The 21,202-nt window shown below is 43.7% G+C and overlaps 1 protein-coding gene across 3 annotated transcripts; it reads left to right on the top strand.

Annotated features, from left to right (window-relative positions):
* The first annotated feature begins 1,054 nt into the window (after nucleotides 1-1,054).
* On the top strand, nucleotides 1,055-17,979 carry LOC139561680 (uncharacterized). Of its 3 annotated transcripts, XM_071378926.1 has the most exons (11): nucleotides 1,055-1,123; nucleotides 2,949-3,154; nucleotides 3,760-3,893; nucleotides 7,538-7,635; nucleotides 8,314-8,552; nucleotides 8,676-8,947; nucleotides 13,758-13,940; nucleotides 14,242-14,334; nucleotides 14,463-14,643; nucleotides 15,000-15,083; nucleotides 16,994-17,979. In XM_071378926.1, exons 2-11 carry the CDS (start codon nucleotides 2,953-2,955, stop codon nucleotides 17,041-17,043), a joined length of 1,536 nt encoding a protein of 511 aa, XP_071235027.1. In that variant the 5' UTR covers nucleotides 1,055-1,123; nucleotides 2,949-2,952; the 3' UTR covers nucleotides 17,044-17,979. The 3 variants fall into 3 exon arrangements, 2 of the variants coding, with proteins under 2 accessions (XP_071235027.1, XP_071235026.1); XM_071378925.1 differs by having other exon boundaries at nucleotides 8,314-8,947; XR_011672186.1 differs by lacking the exons at nucleotides 14,242-14,334; nucleotides 14,463-14,643 and having other exon boundaries at nucleotides 8,314-8,947.
* The last annotated feature ends 3,223 nt before the right edge of the window (nucleotides 17,980-21,202 follow it).

Raw genomic sequence — 21,202 nt, 5'->3', positions numbered from 1 at the left:
GTATCTTATTTGTTGTTGCCTGCTGTTGTGCGGGCTTATCCTTTATGTCAGTGGTGTATTATTGTTTTGCTCTTACGTGTTTGCTGTCCGTTATTTTCCCTGGTTGGGGGACTTATAGGTTTACTGGTCATTTTGCCTGGTTGTTGGCTGGACCCAGCTGAATAAAACGTATTCATTGGAAGCACTGCTCTCTGCGCCTACCTCCACACCCACCACTCCTAGCGATCCGTGACACCTTTCTGTAGGACCTCCTTTATTATTTAAATGTCTTAAACAGCTACATGAAACATTTGCAAGATAAACAACAATCTACTGTAATATTTGAACATGAGCATTTATTGTCATGTCACAGCTATGGAACCTTGCCAAGGGGCACTCCAAAACATGTCAAACAAGTGTGTGTGTGTGTGTGTGTGTGTGTGTGTGTGTGTGTGTGTGTGTGTGTGTGTGTGTGTGTGTGTGTGTGTGTGTGTGTGTGTGTGTGTGTGTGTGTGTGTGTGTGTGTGTGTGTGTGTGTGTGTGTGTGTGTGTGTGTGTGTGTGTGTGTGTGTGATTACGTCACAAGGAAGTGGAGTTCTTGAGAAGTAGATGAAGACAGGTATTTATTTTTGTTACTGTCACGTTCGTCATAATGATGAGACCAAGGCGCAGCGTGATTTGAATACATTCTTCTTTAATAAACACTAAACTAACAAAACAACAAATAAGCTATTTAAACCGAGTGCTGACATGCAACTACACATAGACAATAACCCACAAAACCTAAAAGGAAAATGGCAACCTAAATAGGATCCCCAATCAGAGACAACGATAAACAGCTGTCTCTGATTGGGAACCAATTCAGGCCACCATAGACCTATAATAAACCTAGACTAACAAACATCCTAGATATACAAAAAACCCTAGACAGGACAAACAAGCATACCCACCCTCGTCACACCCTGACCTGACTAAAATAATACATAAAACATAGAAACCTAAGGTCAGGGCGTGACAGTTACCATGACGTGGGACCTGATATATATGGTCTCTGTGTGCCAAGCTCTGATTCACACTCAGTTGTATATCACGTCCTTGAAACAGTTCAATTCAACACTCGTCTAGCTGAAGTTAAATCAACCTGGTAAGCCATGTTTTATCTTTTCATGAACTACTTACACTACTAACTATTTAACAGGCCTATGTTAATAACACTAACAAATAATTGTCAGTCACTAGTGAATGGAGGGAAGTGTTGCAGGAGAAAATGGTAGGATGATGATTTACTGGGAAAGATGGGTTGATCTGTGACTGTCTGAAGGTTGGAATTAATGAGTGTTGGAATAGATACATAAACAGTATGAATGTTTGAGCTCCTCCGATCAGGGTGAGATTGTGTGTTTAGTTATATATGTTTTGTGTTTTGGTTTCACGGTCTGAGAGGTGTGTGTGCTGGTCGTGGTGTTTATGGTATCAGGAATCAAGGTAAAACCCAAGTGCAGACGGTGTGAAGTAACAATGTTTATCGTAACACAGGGACAGGCAAACGACAGGTCAAGGCAGGCAGGGGTCGATAATCCAGGGCAGGAGCAAGGTACAGGACGGCAGGCAGGCTCAGAGTCAGGGACAGGCAGGCTCAGAGTCAGGGGCATGCAGGCTCAGAGTCAGGGACGGGCGGGTACAGGTTCAGGACAGGCAAGGGTCAAAAACCAGGAGGATGAGAAAAAGAGAGACTAGGAAAAGACAGGCGCTGACAGGACAAACGATGGTAAGCTTGAACAAACAAGACGAACTGGCACAGACAGACAGAGAACACAGGTATAAATACACAAGGGATAATGGGGAAGACGAGCAACACCTGGAGGGGGGTGGAGACAAGCACAAGACAGTTGAAACTAATCAGGGCGTGACATATGGGTGTGCTCGCTTCCATACCAGCCTGGGCATCAGGCAGGGCTTGGTCCTTCCCGCCCTGGAAAATCCCTTTGGGCAGGGGACTTCGCCATCCCGGCATCTTAGGCAGGTGGGGACGAGTGCTCCCACTGATGCGAGCACCCATTCACATTGTCTTTGGAATGTATTTTTGTTGTTTTAATAGCAATAATAATAATTGTCCTCAGTAACATTAGAAATTAGGGTTTAAGACGTCATGCTAGAGACAGATAATAAAAAGCCTAATACATAATTTGGCACCAAACAATTCACCTGAATACTTGTCTTTCTTTTGGATGAAGTTCTATTGAACAAGACTGGATATTTGTTTCAATATCTTCTAACATGGAGGCTCATGTATGCTCTTACATTAAGATCATTCCAGGGGTTTTCCCCTACCTTTATATGTTAACATTGTAGATTTGTTATTTAAACTTAATTATTATTACAGTGTAATTATGACTAGTTATAAAGTTGTTACTGCTGTTAATAAACGTTCTGTCTAAACAAGAGAATTTCAATGACAAAAGGTCAGAGTTTATATTTCCACAGGTGTTTGAGTTCCATTGTCTGTATTGACCGGGCAACTGTTCATTACCTATAACTGTATGTTTGTAGTTACAAAATGGCTATAATATCATTAGAAATATTATAATTTATGGATGTGTCTTTGTAAATGGATTTATTTATCCTGTTTTTTCTATCTCCTAACTCTTGTTCTCTCTCTCTCTCTCTCTCTCTCTCTCTCTCTCTCTCTCTCTCTCTCTCTCTCTCTCTCTCTCTCTCTCTCTCTCTCTCTCTCTCTCTCTCTCTCTCTCTCTCTCTCTCTCTCTCTCGCACACACACACACACACACACACACACACACACACACACACACACACACACACACACACACACACACACACACACACACACACACACACACACACACACACACACACACACACACACACGCACACACACACACACACACACACACACACACACACACACACACACACACACACACACACACACACACATCTGCTATACAGAGAAATGGTGGGTTTTCTCTGCCTTCTCCTCTCTCTGACTGCTTTACAAGTGGAGGGTTTCAGTGGGGGAGGATCTTCCATTGCTTCTCAGTGTGGCTCAATGCTACCTGGTAATAGTTTTCATGGCAGCACAGGGCAGAGCTCTTCCTCACCATACACTGTCACTGTCAACCAGACCACCTACCAGCCAAGAGACACCATCCAAGGTGAGTCACCAAGATGGTAGAAGCACACTATTAGGCTTACCCGATCCATACTGTATTGGCTCAGATGAAGGAACGGAGGTGGAACAGTAATCTGTCTGGACATTTCTAATACACAACCCATTTCATTCCTTGAGGCACCTGCAAAAAATGTTAATTTTGTGAGAATTTAAATAAACATTTTAACAGGGCTTATTGTGTTACTTTTTGTTATTACGTTTATTTTTAGTCTACTTGTTAAATATTTTCTTCTTCTTGAACTGCATTGTTGGTTAAGGGCTTGTAAGTAAGCATGTCACGGTAAAGTCTACACTTGTTGTATTCGGCACATGTCACAAATAAAGTTTGATTTTATTTGAGATAGCCCATTTACCAGAATTGACCTTTGGCAGTCCATCCCTGCTCAGACATTAACTTTTCACATAGGATATTTCAGCACAGTTAACGTGACAATATAAGATTGCTAAGAGGCAGGGAATCATGACTTAGTCCAAAGACATGTCATCCAGCGTTTTAGCACTCAATATCTCTTTCTTTCTCCTTCTCTCTCCCTTTTTAAATTTCTCTCCATTTCACTCCCTCCCTTTCTCCCTCTCTCTCTTTCTCAGTGACTCTGTCAGGAACCATCACCTTTAAAGGGTTTCTTCTGGAGGCCCATGAGGAAGGACAGAACACCGCTGTGGGAACGTTCTCTCTCGGCAGTGGGACTGGGATCGTTCTTGTGCCTTGCAATGGGATCGCAGTGAGTTACTGTTAGGGTTGTAAAATTCCTGAAACTTTCCCAGTTGGAGGATTCCCACCCTGCTCCTACCCTCCTGAATCATGAGATCCTCCAACTGGGATTTCTGGAAAACCTGGGATATTTTCAGAGAGTTTCTGGAATTTTGCAACCCTAGTTACAATACAGCACAGGACATTCTGGCCATAGTTGTCACGTTCCTGACCTTATTTCCTTTGTTTAGTCTTTGTTTAGTTGGTCAGGACGTGAGCTGGGTGGGCATTCTATGTTTTGTGTTTCTATGTTCGGTTTGTTGTTTGGCCTAATATGGTTCTCAATCAGAGGCAGGTTTGTCATTGTTTGTCATTGTCTCTGATTGGGAACCATATTAAGGTAGCCTGTTTTCACTGTTTGTTTGTGGGTGATTGTTCCTGTTCGTGTGTTCCTGTTTTTTTTCTGTATTCACTAGTTCGGGACTGTAGCGTCGTTGGTTTTTCGTCTGTTTATAGTTTTTGTTATTATTGAGAAGTATTCTAATAAATTATGGATACGCACCACGCTGCGCTTTGGTTCTCCTCTCCTCCACAATATGACGATCGTTACAGAATCACCCACCACAAAAGGACCAAGCATCGTGGTAACAGGCAGCGGCAGCAAGAGCAGCGCAAGAGGGAGGAATGGACATGGGAAGACGTTTTGGAAGGCAAAGGTTGCTACACATGGGAGGAGATCCTGGCTGGAAGGGATCGCCTCCCATGGGAACAGGTGGAGGCAGCTAGAAGAGCAGAGGCAGCCGGGGAGAGGAGCCAGCGATATGAGGAGGCAGCACGGCAGCGCGACAGGTACGAGAGGCAGCCGGAGAGAGGAGCCAGCGATATGAGGAGGCAGCACGGCAGCGCGACAGGTACGAGAGGCAGCCGGGGAGAGGAGCCAGCGATATGAGGAGGCAGCACGGCAGCGCGACAGGTACGAGAGGCAGCCCCCAAATTTTGGGGGGGGGCACACGGGGAGTGTTGCTAAGCCAGGTAGCAGACCTGAGCTCACTCCTCGTGCTTATTATAAGCAGCGCATTACTGGTCAGGCACCATGTTATGCGGTTAAGCGCACGGTGTCGCCAGTACGTGCCCATAGCCCGGTGCGCTATAGGGCAGCCCCCCGAAAGTGTCATGCGAGTGTGGGCATCCAGCCAGGGCGTATTGTGCCTGCTCAGCGTGTCTGGTCTCCGGTACGCCGTTTCGGTCCAGGGTATCCTGCGCCGGCTCTGCGTGCTGTGTCTCCGGGGAGCTGGGAGGGTGCAGTGCGTCCTATGCCTGCGCTCCGCTCGTATCGGGCAAATGTGGGAGTGGAGCCTAAGGGAGAGCTGCGCGTAGTAGGCACTAGATCTCCAGTGCTCACCCACAGCCCGGTTCAACCTGTGCCTGCACTCTGGAGGGTCCGGGCTAGAGTAGTTATCCAGCCTGGGGGAGTGGTGCCAAGACTGCGCACCAGAGCTCCAGTGCTCCCCCACAGCCCGGTCCTTCAGGTGCCACCTGCTAACACCAAGCCTCCTGTAGGTCTCCCCAGCCTGGTGGGTCCTGTGGCAGCCCCACGCACCAGGCTGTCTCTCCGTCTCCTCCCTACAGGTGTGCCCGTCTGCCCAGCGCTGCCCGTCTGCCCATCGCCACCTGCGCTGCCCGTCTGCCCAGCGCCGCCTGCGCTGCCTGTCTGCCCAGCGCCGTCTGAGCTGTCCGTCTGCCCAGCGCCGCCTGCGCCGTCCGTCTGCCCAGCGCCGTCAGAGCCGCCCGTCTGCCCAGCGCCGTCAGAGCCGCCCGTCTGCCCAGCACCGTCAGAGCCGCCCGTCTGTCCTGAGCCGTCAGAGCCACCCGTCTGTCCTGAGCCGTCAGAGCCGCCCATCTGTCCTGAGCCGTCAGAGCCGCACGTCTGTCCTGAGCCACCCGTCGGTCCTGAGCCGTCAGAGCCGCCCGTCTGTCCTGAGCTGTCAGAGCCGCCCGTCTGTCCTGAGCCGTCAGAGCCGCCCGTCTGTCCTGAGCCGTCAGAGCCGCCCGTCTGTCTTGAGCCGTCAGAGCCGCCCGTCTGTCCTGAGCCGTCCGTCTGTCCTGAGCCGTCAGAGCCGCCCGTCTGTCGCCCGCCAGTCAGGAGCCGACAGAGCCGCCCGTCTGTCCTGAGCCGCCAGAGCCGCCCGCCAGTCAGGAGCCGCCAGAGCCGCCCGCCAGTCAGGAGCTGCCAGAGCCGCCCGCCAGTCAGGAGCCGCCAGAGCCGCCCGCCAGTCAGGAGCCGCCAGAGCCACCCGCCAGTCAGGAGCCGTCAGGAGCCGCCAGAGCCGCCCGCCAGTCAGGAGCCGTCAGGAGCCAACAGAGCCGCCCGCCAGTCAGGAGCCGCCAGAGCCGCCCGCCAGTCAGGAGCCGCCAGAGCCGCCCGCCAGTCAGGAGCCGCCAGAGCCGCCCGCCAGTCAGGAGCCGCCAGAGCCGCCCACCAGTCAGGAGTGGCAAGAGCCGCCCGCCAGTCAGGAGCCGCCAGAGCCGCCCGCCAGTCAGGAGCCGCCAGAGCCGCCCGCCAGTCAGGACCGGCCAGAGCCGTCCGCCAGCCAGGAACGGCCAGAGCCGTACGCCAGCCAGGACCGGCCAGAGCCGTCCGCCAGCCAGGACCGGCCAGAGCCGTCAGTCAGCCAGGACCGGCCAGAGTCGTAAGTCAGCCAGGACCGGCCAGAGCCGTCAGTCAGTCCGGAGCTGACCCTCAGTCCGGAGCTGCCCCTCAGTCCAGAGGCGCCCATCAGTCCAGTGGGGTTAATTTGGAGGGTCGCCGTTAAGAGGAGGCCACGGAAGCGGGAATTAACTATGGTGGGGTAGGGGCCACGTCCAGCGCCAGAGCCGCCACCGTGGACAGATGTCCACCTTTGTTTAGTCCACTTATTTCCTTTGTTTAGTCTTTGTTTAGTTGGTCAGGACGTGAGCTGGGTGGGCATTCTATGTTTTCTGTGTCTATGTTGGGTTTGTTGTTTGGCCTAATATGGTTCTCAATCAGAGGCAGGTGTTTGTCATTGTCTCTGATTGGGAACCATATTAAGGTAGCCTGTTTTCACTGTTTGTTTGTGGGTGATTGTTCCTGTTCGTGTATTCCTGTTTTTTTTCTGTGTTCACTAGTTCGGGACTGTAGCGTCGTTGGTTTTTCGTCTGTTTATTGTTTTTGTTATTATTGAGAAGTATTCTAATAAATTATGGATACGCACCACACTGCACTTTGGTCCTCCTCTCTTCCACAATACAACGATCGTTACAATAGTCTTCACTGTTACCAATTTACCTACTGACTTATTGGATTATATTGACTCATCAATATTTAAAATAAAATCAAACTGACTTGAGCCCACTAATAGGAGAGTTTTTACTGGTCAGGCTACACAGTGCTGAAAACTAGGGTTGCAACAATTCTGGTAACTTCCCAAAATTACAAGGTTTCCAGAAATCTAGTTCGTGGATTCCAGATTTACTGCTTGAAACCTGGGTATTTTTGGCAAGTTAACGTAAATTTTCAACCCTAGACAAGAGTCTGTTACCTTTACGTACTATAGCTAGAACCACCAATAAGAAATGATCAGTGCCTTACCTTACATCAATGTACCAAAGTCATTGTTCTTTATTGATTGGCTTTACCTGTTATTTTACTGTTAGGCCTCTGGGGTGAGTCAAAGCAACAACCAGGCTAAATCATCAGTAACAGTCACCTGGACATCACCATCCTCAGCCTCATTGGGCAACATCGTAGTCAAGTGAGTCTCTACTAGAGTTGTACATTTACAGTAACTTTCTCCAAATTCCCAGGTTTTCCAGAAATCCTGTTTGGAAGTTACTGGAATTTGGCAACCATAGTCTCTGTATAAAGCCATCACAAACACAACACAGTTCTTTTTTACATGATTTTTCTGTAGGACGCAACTGAAATCACATATATTTTGTCAAAAATGTTTGCAGAGGTGCCATGCCTATTGAAGGCATGAGGCTACTATATATCTATTTGTAGTATAAAAACATTTTGTTGCATGAACCAACGGCACAGACATCAGTTCAGCATCTAGATTTCATTTACCGTTGGTTGAGTAGTAGAAAAGACCTTACGTTGATTACTTGCTCCAAACCCTTTCAGTTTTCAATGAGGATGCAATGTCATCACATAGATATTTGGGGTTGAAATTACGAGAAAAAACGTTGATTAAACTAGTTTTACCCAGTGATTCCCTTCTAAATGTTTGCCCTGGTTTGCAAAATTCCAGAAATGTTCCGATAACTCTCAGGATTTCCAGAAATGGATGATCTGCAGAATCAGGATTGAATGAGCACTGGGAATCCTACAACCAATGGATTTTGAATAACATGGGTAATTTGAGAACGTTGCAGGATTTTTTTTGTGCAGTCTAATATTGGTACTATTATCTGTCTTCCTCTTCAAGGTCAACATTTATGCAGACCTCCAGGGTATTTTGGATTGCAGTGCCTAGCGTGACAGTAAAACGACTGTCCTCAGTTGTCACCACTACAAGAGCTCAAACAACACCAACTCTTGCTCCTACTACAACAACTACTGCTCCTAATACAACAACTACAGCTCCTTATACAACAACTACAGCTCCTAGTACAACAACTACAGGTCCTAGTACAACAACTACAGGTCCTAGTACAACAACTACAGGTCCTAGTACAACAACTCCAACTCCTAATACAACAACTACAGCTCATTATACAACAACTACAGCTCCTAGTATAACAACTACAGGTCCTAGTACAACAACTACAGGTCATAGTACAACTACAGCTCCTACTACAACAACAACTATTGCTCAACTACGGCTCCTAATACAACAACTACAGCTCCTAACACAACAACTACAGGTCCCACTACAACAACTACAGCTCCCACTACAACAACTACAGCTCCTAACAGAACATCTACTGGACCTATCCCAAACAGCTCTGAACAGCACAACAATGGCTCTTACTGCTACATCTGCTACTCCTAGTCCTACTCCTATGACTCCTAATACATCAACAACTCCAACTACTGCTACAACTCCTCTTAGACTTACGGTAATGTCCTCAGACACAAGTATAGATACATAGTACTTGTACTATTTTAATTCAATTTAGCAGGCATTGTTGAGTGTAGTGCTAATTCCATCATGACTTAGAGGAGATATACTGTAGCTGCCAACATGTAGCAAAACTCAGCAATAGAGTCTAATGTCAAGAGATGCAGAATACAGCAGATTTGCTGGTGTGGTCTCTTGTAATTCAAAAGTCAATTTTCACAGCGGTTTTTAAACCTGATCATCATGATCCATTACAGAAAATATAACAAAGTACTTAATACAAATATCAAAATTTTCTTCTCTTTCTGCAGACATGCATACAAAATTGTGTAAGATAACATAAAGTCAAAAACTTTGAATTACCCACAATCCTCTAAAGTCACATGACGAGTTATTGTGACAACCTTTCTGAAAATTAAATAGCTTTAAAACCTTTTCGATGTCAAGTCCCCTAAATAGGGGGAAAAATGCTAAGTTGTATTAAATAAGATTGAGTCCATCTCTTGCGATGCAACTAAGTTGCAAGCAATTTTTGGGGTACGTGACAAACAGAGAAACACCGATGTAACATTGTTGCAAGCAACATACATTTAGTCCAGATTGCTTCATGTGATATCGGCTTTATGCTCAGTGAAACAGCTGAGTCTCCCCATTCAGTTGTTGCTGCCTGCGAGAAGGTGAGATGGAGAGTTTGCAATCGGATACCTCATTTGCATAAGAGGTAAACTGTCACATTTTCTGGCCTATCCAGACAAGGGATCAATTTCCTCTGGCTATTAGCATCGGAGTCCCTCTTGCGATCAGGCATATGAATGGGTGGTCTAGAGAATACAGCAATATTGATCTCAGATTTACAGTTCCCAACATGAAAAAGTTTCATTTCGTAGAATTTAAAAAAGACCACTTTAACTTTGTCACACAGGGATGAAAATGTTGTGCTTAAAGCCAAGGTTGTAACGAGTCGGCAGGTATTTGAATCGTGACTCTGTGTCGCTCAGAGGACGCAGGACAGAATATTTTCTTTCATCAGTAGTATGAAATGGTGCCAATCTTGCACTGTCACTAAGTAATCATTTTTATTTGACAGTTATAAGAAAGGTGAAATGAAATAGTAAGTTCTTTAGAATTTGATTGCTACTATATTTAAAAAACATTTACATTATTTCAAGCCCGATTCACCCACTTTTGTTGAATAGGAAAATTATTGAATATGATATTTATTATTTTCATATTACTTGTACTATGTAATTGAGCTTGTGTCCTCAAAAGTGAGTATAGTACACCTCAGCTATTTATATACATTTTAAACAAAAAAGTGAGCGCTTTATCTTTTTTGTAGTACAGTTGAAGTCGGAAGTTTACATACATTTATGTTGGAGTCTTTATAACTCATTTTTCAACCATTCCACAACTTTCTTGTTAACAAACTATAGTTTTGGCAAGTCGGTTAGGACATCTACTTTGTGCATGACACAAGTAATTTTTCCAGCAATTGTTAACTTCTAATTGGTCCCAATCCCGGATCCGGGAGCACCCCCATCAGTAAAAAAGCTGACTAGCATAGCCTAGCATAGCGTCACAAGTAAATACTAGCATCTAAATATCATTAAATTACAAGTCCAAGACACCAGATGAAAGATACACATCTTGTGAATCCAGCCATCATTTCTGATTTTTAAAATGTTTTACAGGGAAGACACAATATGTAAATCTATTAGCTAACCACGATAGCAAAAGACACAACTTTTTTCCCTGCATAGGTAGCTATCACAATTTCGACCAAATAAAGATATAAATAGCCACTAACCAAGAAACAACTTCATCAGATGACAGTCTGATAACATATATATTGTATAGCATATGTTTTGTTAGAAAAATGTGCACATTTCAGGTATAAATCACAGTTCTACATTGCAGCTGCAATCTGAAATAGTGCTGAAGCAGCCAGAATAATTACAGAGACCAACGTCAAATACCTAAATACTCATCATAAAACTTTTCTGAAAAATACACAGCGTACAGCAAATGAAAGACCAACATCTTGTGAATCCAGCCAATATTTCAGATTTTTTAAGTGTTTTACAGCGAAAACACAATATAGCATTATATTAGCTTACCACAATAGCCAGAAACACAAGCCGTTTACCAGCAGCAAAGGTTAGCGATCCTAACAAACCAGCAAAAGATATATAATTTTTGACTAACCTTCATATACTTCATCAGATGACAGTCCTGTAACATCATATTACACAATGCATATAGGATTTGTTCGAAAATATGCATATTTAGTGGCACAAATCGTGGTTATACAATGTGATTAGTAGCAACATTTCAGGCAATCTGGCCGGCGCCATCTTGGAGAGGCACCTAATCTAATCGATAACTAATCATAAACTTGACTAAAAAATACAGGTTGGACAGCAAATGAAAGATACAGTAGTTCTTAATGCAACCGCTGTGTTAGATTTTTAAAATTAACGTTACTCGACATACAGCGTGCGTTACAGCGAGACCATGCTGAAATTAATGGCGGACTAATAATTTTACACTGTTCCACAGAAGTACGAATTAACATCATAAATAGCTCTTACTTTTGGAAGATCTTGCATCAGAATCTTGGGCAAGTGGTCCTTTGTCCAGAACAATCGTCTTTTGGTTGAAAGATGTCCTCTACTCCTGTAGAAATTAGCTGCCAACGCCGATGTACCGGAGAGGTGCCCAACTCGCGATAACGCCTGACAAAGAAACTCCAGAAAATCGCAATAAACTGATATAAACTGCTATAAGTCGGTTTAAATTAACTACCTTATGAAGTTTTTAAGACAAAAAACAAATTAAATCAGAGCCGGAGATATAGAACTGCTAAACCGAAAGCTTTTCAGGACGCCATGCTGGTGTACCTCCTGCGTCAGGCGCCACGTCGAAAAGGTTGGTCCTTCCGTTCCAAGAGGCTTTATACTCCCCCAGATGGTGCTATCCACTCCATTCAAAGTCTCACCGCTTACTGACATCTAGGGGAAGGCGTATGCAGTGCATGTAGCCCCATAGCTTACAAGGGAATTTATAAACCGACCCTGGAACAGAGACCTCGATCTCAGAAATCTCACTTCTTGACAGGAAGTGTACTGCAGAATGAGTTCTGTTTCACTCAGAGAAATAATTCAAACGGTTTTAGAAACTAAAGAGTGTTTTCTATCCAAAAGTAATAATAATATGCATATTGTACGAGCAAGAATTGAGTACGAGGCAGTTTAATTTGGGAACAAAAATTCTACAAAGTGTAAACAGCACCCCCTATTGATTAACAGACAGATTATTTCACTTATAATTCACTGTATCACAATTCCAGTGGGTCAGAAGTTAACATACACTAAGTTGACTGTGCCTTTAAACAGTTTGGAAAATTCTAGAAAATGATGTAATTTCTTTAGAAGCTTCTGATAGGCTAATTGACATCATTTGAGTAAATTGTAGGTGTACCTGTGGATGTATTGCAAGGCCTACGTTCAAACTCAGTGCCTCTTCGTTTGACATCTTGGGAAAATCAAAAGAAATCAGCCACAACCTCAGAAAATAAATTGTAGACCTCCACAAGTCTGGTTCTTCCTTGGGAGTAATTTCCAAATGCCTGAAGTACCACGTTCATCTGTACAAACAATAGTACCCAAGTATAAACACCATGGGACCACGCAGTCTTTATACCGCTCAGGATGGAGACGCGTTCTGTCTCCTAGAGATGAACCTACTTTGGTGCGAAAAGTACAAATCAATCCCAGAACAACAGCAAAGCACCTTGTGAAGATGCTGGAGGAAACGGGTACAAAAGTATCTATATCCACAGTAAATCGAGTCCTACATCAACATAACCTGAAAGGCCACTCAGCAAGGAAGAAGCCACTGCTCTAAAACCGCGGTAAAAAAGCCAGACTACGTTTTGCAACTGCACATGGGGACAAAGATTGTCCTTTTCGGAGACATGTCCTCTGGTCTGATGAAACAAAATAGAACTGTTTGGACATAATAACCATCTTTATGTTTGGAGGAAAAAGGGGGAGGCTTGCAAGCCGAATAAAACCATCCCAACCGTGAAGCACAGGGGTGGCAGCATCATGTTGTGTGGGTGCTTTGCTGCAGGAGGGCCTGGTGCACTTCACAAAATAGATGGAATCATGAGGGGAGGAAAATTATGCTGATATATTGAAGCAACATCTCAAGACATCAGTCAGGAAATAAAGCTTGGTCGCAAATGGGTCTTCCAAATGGACAATGACCCCAAGCATACTTCCAAAGTTGTGGCACAATGGCTTAAGGACAACAAAGTCAAGGTATTGAAGTGGCCTACTCAAAGCCCTGACCTCAATGCTATAGAAAATTTGTGGGCAGAACTGAAAAAGCGTGTGCGAGCAAGGAGGCCTACAAACCTGACTCAGTTACACCAGCTCTGTCAGGAGGAATGGGCCAAAATTCACCCAACTTATTGTGGGAAGCTTGTGGAAGGCTACCCGAAACATTTGACCCAAGTTAAACATTTTAAAGGCAATGCTACCAAATACTAATTGAGTGTATGTAAACTGCTGACCCACTGGGAATGTGATGAAAGAAATAAAAGCTGAAATAAATCACTCTATTATTCTGACATTTCACATTCTTAAAATAAAGTGGGAATCCTAACTGACCTAAGACAGGGATTTTTTACTAGGATTAAATGTCAGGAATTGTAAAAAACACTGTTTAATGAATTTGGCTAAGGTGTATGTCATCTTCCGACTTCAACTGTATATTTGTTTAAGTGCCTGTTTTCCACACAGTGTTTGAGACAAAGAAAGCACCTATCTGAACCTAAGGGCTGCGATGTTAGAGATGACCCCAGGAACTGCACTTACGTCTCTGTCACAACCAGCCCACCTTACATAGTGGAGATTAGTGCACCTGCAGAGACACTTCAGGGATACCTGGGGATCATCAGTGAAATACTAACTAATCAAATCAAGGTAACACAACACATCCAGTTTTCCTTATTTCATTTTACTTGAAGAACTGCAATGAAGGTGTAAAGTTTAAGCACGTATGTTTAGGGATTGGTTAAATTAAGGCAAGTCATTCTAATTTGTTAAGGTTAGGAAGGGATTCAAACCACTGACCTTGTGTATGGCAACCCATATCAACCTTTTAAAAATCAGATACTTAGACATTACAGGAACCTCTCCATTCATCACCAAAACATACTTCATTCATTACAACAACAAAATCTGATGAACTTGCTGATGTTAAATATTGTTGATCTTTTTTCAGTCCAATGAGTCAATGATTGTTGTGTATGAAAATGGAACATTTACAGTTGAAAAGGCCTTGTACAATGGAGCCACATTTATCAACAAAACACAAGTAAGTTTAAGTCTCTAGTGATATTACCAATTACCGATACGATGGATTCATTCTCCTCGGGTGCAACAGACAGTCCTGTTTGAACTAACATTATATAATAGTTTGATTATTTCATACTTTTCTTTCAGGTGGAAGTGACGGACAAAGAACTTGCTTATGATCCTAATATAAAAATAAACCAATTTAGTTTCATCATCCCTGATAATTTGGCTCCACTTTTGCTCAAAACCTTGACCCTAACGCCCAGACGTGTAATAGATACTGGTCTTCAAAAAGTGTTCTTTGTCCGGGGATCTGTTGGGGATAATGGTAAGATTCAGGAGTGCATCTTCTTAAATAAATGCTTTTATGTCTACCATCAAATGCTATTTAAAATGTACATTTGCTGACTATGATAACACAACTGTTTTTGCATAATGCAGGAGTGCTCGTACACACACACATATACACACACACACATATACACACACACACACACACATATACACACACACACATATACACACACACACACAAAAATACACACACACATAAACACACAGACATAAACACACAGACATAAACACACACACACACACACACATACATATACACACATACTGTACACACCTAGGAAAGAGGAAGTGTTCTGTAACTTTGTAAAATGTGTTGTTCTTCTCCTGCAGGTGATCTTGGCTCTCCCTCCATCACACTTTTGACAGGCCTCTCCAGTCAGGTTTCCTCAAGCTGTGGGAAACCCCTTTTTCACGGTGAGTGAAGTCAACATTTGGTCATTTATCATGCACTGTGGTCATTGTGCACTGTGGTCATTGTGGACTGTGGTCATTGTGCAGGGTGGTCATTGTGGAGGGTGGTCATTGTAGATTGTGGTCATTGTAGACTGTGGTCATTGTAGAATGTGGTCATTGTGCAGTTTGGTCATTGTGGACTGTGATCATTGAACATTGTGGTCATTGAACAGTGTGGTCACTATGCTGTGTGGTCATTGTACTCTGTGGTCATTGTGCTATGTGGTCATTGTGGGCTGTGGTCATTGTGGGCTGTGGTCATTGTGGACTGTGGTCATTGTGGACTGTGGTCATCGTGCAGTGTGGTCATTACGCACTGTGGTCATTGCGCACTGTGGTCATTGAGGACTGTGGTCATTGAGGACTGTAGTCAGGACGTCAGGACGACCGGGCATGATGACTCCTTGCTGTCCCCAGTCCACCTGGCCTTGCTGCTGTTCCAGTTTCAACTGTTCTGCCTGCGGTTATGGAACCCTGACCTGTCCACCGGACGTGCTACCTGTCCCAGACCTGCTGTTTTCGACTCTTAATGATCGGCTATGAAAAGCCAACTGACATTTATTCCTGATTATTATTTGACCATGCTGGTCATTTATGAACATTTTGAACATCTTGGCCATGTTCTGTTATAATCTCCACCCGGCACAGCCAGAAGAGGACTGGCCACCCCTCATAGCCTGGTTCCTCTCTAGGTTTCCTCCTAGGTTTTGGCCTTTCTAGGGAGTTTTTCCCAGACACCGTGCTTCTACACCTGCATTGCTTGCTGTTTGGGGTTTTAGGCTGGGTTTCTGTACAGCACTTCGAGATATTAGCTGATGTACGAAGGGCTATATAAAATAAACTTGATTTGATTTGGTCATTGAGGACTGTGGTCAGTGAGGACTGTGGTCATTGGACAGTGTGGTCACTATGCTGTGTGGTCATTGTACAGTGTGGTCATTTGCACTGTGGTCATTTTGCACTGTGGTCATTGTGCATTGTGGTCATTGTACTGTGTGGTCATTGTACAGTGTGGTCATTGTGCAGGGTGGTCATTGTACAGTGTGGTCATTGTGCACATTGGTCATTGTGGACTGTGGTCATTGTACAGTGTGGTCATTGTGCAGTGTGGTCATTGTACAGTGTGGTCATTGTGCATTGTGGTCATTGTACAGTGTGGTCATTGTACAGTGTGGTCATTGTGCAGTGTGGTCATTGTGCAGTGTGGTCATTGTACAGTGTGGTCATTGTACAGTGTGGTCATTGTGCAGTGTGGTCATTGTGGACTGTGGTCATTGTACAGTGTGGTCATTGTACAGTGTGGTCATTGTACAGTGTGGTCATTGTGCAGTGTGGTCATTGTGCATTGTGGTCATTGTACAGTGTGGTCATTGTGGACTGTGGTCATTGTACAGTGTGGTCATTGTACTGTGTGGTCATTGTGCAGTGTGGTCATTGTGCAGTGTGGTCATTGTGCAGTGTGGTCATTGTACAGTGTGGTCATTGTACAGTGTGGTCATTGTGCAGTGTGGTCATTGTGCAGTGTGGTCATTGTGGACTTCGGTCATTGTACTGTGTGGTCATTGTGCAGTGTGGTCATTGTGGACTGTGGTCATTGTGCAGTGTGGTCATTGTGGCCTGTGGTCATTGTGGACTGTGGTCATTGTGGCCTGTGGTCATTGTGGACTGCGGTCATTGTGGACTGTGGTCATTGTGGACTGTGGTCATTGTGGACTGTGGTCATTGTGGACTGTGGTCATTGCACTGTAGTCTGTAGGATTAAATGCTGTTGAGCCTGTTGATGACGACTTGACTCAACCAGTAGGTGTCAGTGTTGAAAAGTCCTGTTGAAAGTAACCATGGTTTTCTTGTTTGTTTCTTTGTTTTTCCAGGCCTGTTGATGACGTTGGTCTGTTGGAACCTCTTCAACCTTCTGCCTTAAACCTGCTGAGCTACCAAAGGAGGACTTTACAGCCAAGTTCAACATTTTATTGATTTGGCCATTTTTGTTCAATAACACAGTATTTTGTTATATACTGTAGTCGTGCATATTTATTCATATATATGTATGTATCTTTTCTCTTGTCAATTATGTTTTGGTTAGTGTTTATTTTTTATTACTTGTTGAAATGTACATAATATAGAGTATAAAACTATTCCAATCCAATCCCAGTATATACTTATCAATGCTAATGTAAATACGTTAATGAATGTTTTTGTGTCCTGAAAATATGATTTATTAGGATGTTTTACACATGCTCTGTATCTGATCCTTAAGGCTATTCGCTCCACTAGGAGCTGAAAGTACAAGTTAAGTACTTCAAGTATTTGATATGGAACTGAGCGTTGGGTTTTGAATGCCTCTAGAAAACCTTAAGCCAGAGAAGTGAAGAAATGTGTACTCTTATGCAATAACAATGTCCACATATATTTTGAATAGAATTTATGCTATTTATGCTATTATATTTCGGTATTTCTTTGGCTGCGTTTACACGGGCAGCCCAATTCTGATATTTTGTATTAATTGGTCTTTTGACCAATCAGATCAGCTTTGAAAAAATAGTTCTGATGCGATTGGTCAAAAGACAATTTAGTGGAAAAAAAATCACAATTGGGCTTCCTGTGGAAACGCAGACATTGTGATGGTAACACATATAAAGGTAAACCAGTGGAGCCACATCCCTGATTGGCTGATGAATCGCAACGCTGATTAGAAGCACCGGCTGCTCACCACTTACTCACCTGTCTTCCCTGTAATAAATACTGTTTCTGATTGAGAAAGTTGTGAACCTACACACTGTAGAAGGCTGTTAAGCCTAAACGTCTGTGTACTGCTATCATGTTGTAGTAAAAATAATAACAATATATAAAAAATGAACTAAGCTTTATGTGATATCTTTTTGAGTGCGGACCCATCACACATTCAATGTGAAGAGGTGTAAAAATGAGCTTTTCTGTTCATATTTTTACGAATAGAGAAATAAGTCATATTGAAAATATGCTTCATGATTTTGTGGAATAGCATAGCCAGGTGTGGGAATGAGGAGGACACACGGTTGTAGACAGAACTTGATTTAGAGTAAATCAAATGTATTGGTCACATACAAATATTTAGCAGATGTTAAGGCGGGTGTAGCGAAATGCTTGTGTTCTGAACTCCAACAGTACAGTAGTATCTAACAATTCACAACAATCCACACAAATCTAAAAGTAAAAGAATGGAATTAAGAAACATTTAAATATTAGGACGAGCAATGTCCGAGTGGCATTTACTAAATACAATAGAATACATTATATACATATGAGATGAGTAAAGCAGTATGTAAACATTATTAAAGTGACTAGTGATCCATTATTAAAGTGGCAGTGATTCCATGTCTATGTGTATAGGGCAGCAGCCTCTAAGGTACAGGGTTAAGTAACCAGGTGGTAGCTGGCTAGTGATGGCTATTTAACGGTCTGATGGCCTTGAGATAGAAGCTGTTTTTCAGTCTCTTGGTCCCAGCGTTGATGCACCTGTACTGACCTCGCCTTCAGGATGTAAGCTGGATGAACAGGCCGTGGCTCAGTTATTGGATGTCCTTGATGGTATTTTTGGCCTTCCTGTGACATCGGGTGATGTAGGTGTCCTGGAGGGCAGGCAGGGTGATGCATTGGGCAGACCGTGCCACCCTCTGGAGAGCCCTGCGGTTGCGGGCGGTGCAGCTGCCGTACGAAGCGGTGATACAGCCTGACAGGATGCTCTCAAATGTGCATCTGTAATAGTTTCTGAGGGTCTTAGGGGCCAAGCCAAATCTTTTCAGTCTCCTGAGGTTGAAGAGGCGCTGTTGCGCCTTCTTCACCACAGTGTCTGTGTGGGTAGACCAACTCAGATTGTCAGTGATGTGTACACCAAGGAATTTGAAGCTTTCCACCTTCTCCAATGCGGTCCCGTCGATGTGGATGGGGTATGCTCCCTCTACTTTTTGTGAAGTCCACAATCAGCTCCTTCGTATTGTTATAAGGTTATTTTCCTGACACCACTCTGCCAGGGCCCTCACCTCCTCCCTGTAGGCTGTCTTGTCATCGTTGGCCTACTACTGTTGTGTCGTCTGCAAACTTGATGATTGAGTTGGAGGCATGCGTGGCCACGCAGTCATGTGTGAACAGGGAGTACAGGAGGGGGCTGAGCACTTGTGTTGTGGATCAGCGAAGTGGAGGTGTGGTTTCCTACCTTCACCACCTGGGGGCTGCCCTTCAGGAAGTCCAGGACCCAGTTACACAGGGCAGAGTTCAAACCCAGGGCCGCAAGCTTAATGATGAGCTTGGAGGGTACTATGGTGTTGAAGGCTGAGCTGTAGTCAATGAACAGCATTCTGACGCACGTTTTCCTCTTGTCCAGTTGGGATAGGGTAATGTGCAGTGCGATGGCGATTGCGTCTTCTGTGGATCTTTTGGGGTGGTTAGCAGATTAAGTGGGTCTAGGGTGTCAAGGTAAGGTAGAAGTGATATGATCCTTAACTAGCCTCTTAAATCACTTCATGATGACAGAAGTGAGTGCTAGTAGATGCAGGATTTCAGCAAACATGACATGGCTTGAAAAACCGCTTACATTAAATTATAGTCATTTATCAGACACACCTATTCAGAGCAACTAGATGTATGTGCCTTGGTTAATAAAGGACACATCGACAGATTATCCACTGGAGTCATCATTGTGCGTACAAACACACAAACACACACACACACACACACACACACACACACACACACACACACACACACACACACACACACACACACACACACACACACACACACACACACACACACACACACACACACACACACACACACACACACACACACTGATTGGTATTTTGATCAGCTATTAAAAACATCTGATGTGAAAAGATTTAATGTTATTGTTCAAAAGACCATTTTTTTTTTTTTTTAAATATCAGAAATTGTCTCCCTGTCTAAATGCAGCCCTTATGACTTCATCTACGGCCCACTGGGCAGTTCTCTGGTTGAATCAACGTTTTCATGTTATTTCAATTAAATTACTTTGAACCGATGTGGAATACAGTAGATGTTGAATTGACGTCTGTCCCCAGTGGGGGGTATGTGTGTGGACTCTCTCATCACTACACAAATATTTACACACACAGTCACACTCTCACTCACACACATCCACCAAGAAACACAGACAAACGTAAGTCTTCCTTCATAACAGGACATCAGCAAATACAGAATTATAAAAAGTCTTCCTCTGTCACAAATAAATGAGTTACATGTAGGGGATGACACTTATGACTTATGGCTGAGTGGCAGTATTGAGCAGCTTGGATGAATATGGTGCCCAGAGTAAACTGCCTGCTACTCATTCTCAGAGGCTAAGATATGCATAGTATTACTATATTTGGATAGAAAACACTCTGAAGTTTCTAAAACTGTTTGAATGATGTCTGTGAGTATAACAGAACTCATATGGCAGGCAAAAACCAGGAAGTGGGAAATCTGAGGTTTGTAGGTTTGTCTATCCAATATACAGTGGGATATTGGTCATATTGCACTCCCAAGGCTTCAACTAGATGTTAACAGTCTTTAGAACCTTGTTTGATGCTTCTACTGTGAAGAATGAGGGAAGGAGAGTTCTTTGAGTCAGGTGTCTGGCATGAGCTGAACATGCGCGCTCACGTGATAGCAACCTGCTTTCCATTGCATTTCTGAAGACAAAGAAATTCTCCGGTTGACACATTATTGAAGATTTGTGTTAAAAACACCCTAAAGATTGATTCTATACATCTTTTGACATGTTTCTACGAACTGTAATGGAATTGTTTGACTTTTCGTCTGACCTGTGCGTCATGAATTTGGATTACTGGACTGAACACGCAAACAAATTAAGATATTTGGACATAAATGATGGTCTATACCGAACAAAACAAACATTTATTGTGGAACTGGGATTCCTGGGAGTGCATTCTGATGAAGATCATCAATATTTATAATGCTATTTCTGACTTCTGTTGACTCCAAAACATGGCGGATATCTTTATGGCTTATTTGGTCTGAGCACTGTACTCAGATTATAGCATGGTGTGATTTTTCCGTAAAGT

Source organism: Salvelinus alpinus, chromosome 31 (genome assembly GCF_045679555.1).
Source record: "Salvelinus alpinus chromosome 31, SLU_Salpinus.1, whole genome shotgun sequence".
In the NCBI taxonomy this organism is placed as follows: Eukaryota; Metazoa; Chordata; class Actinopteri; order Salmoniformes; family Salmonidae; genus Salvelinus; species Salvelinus alpinus.
This window is presented reverse-complemented; position numbering and strand designations above follow the sequence as displayed.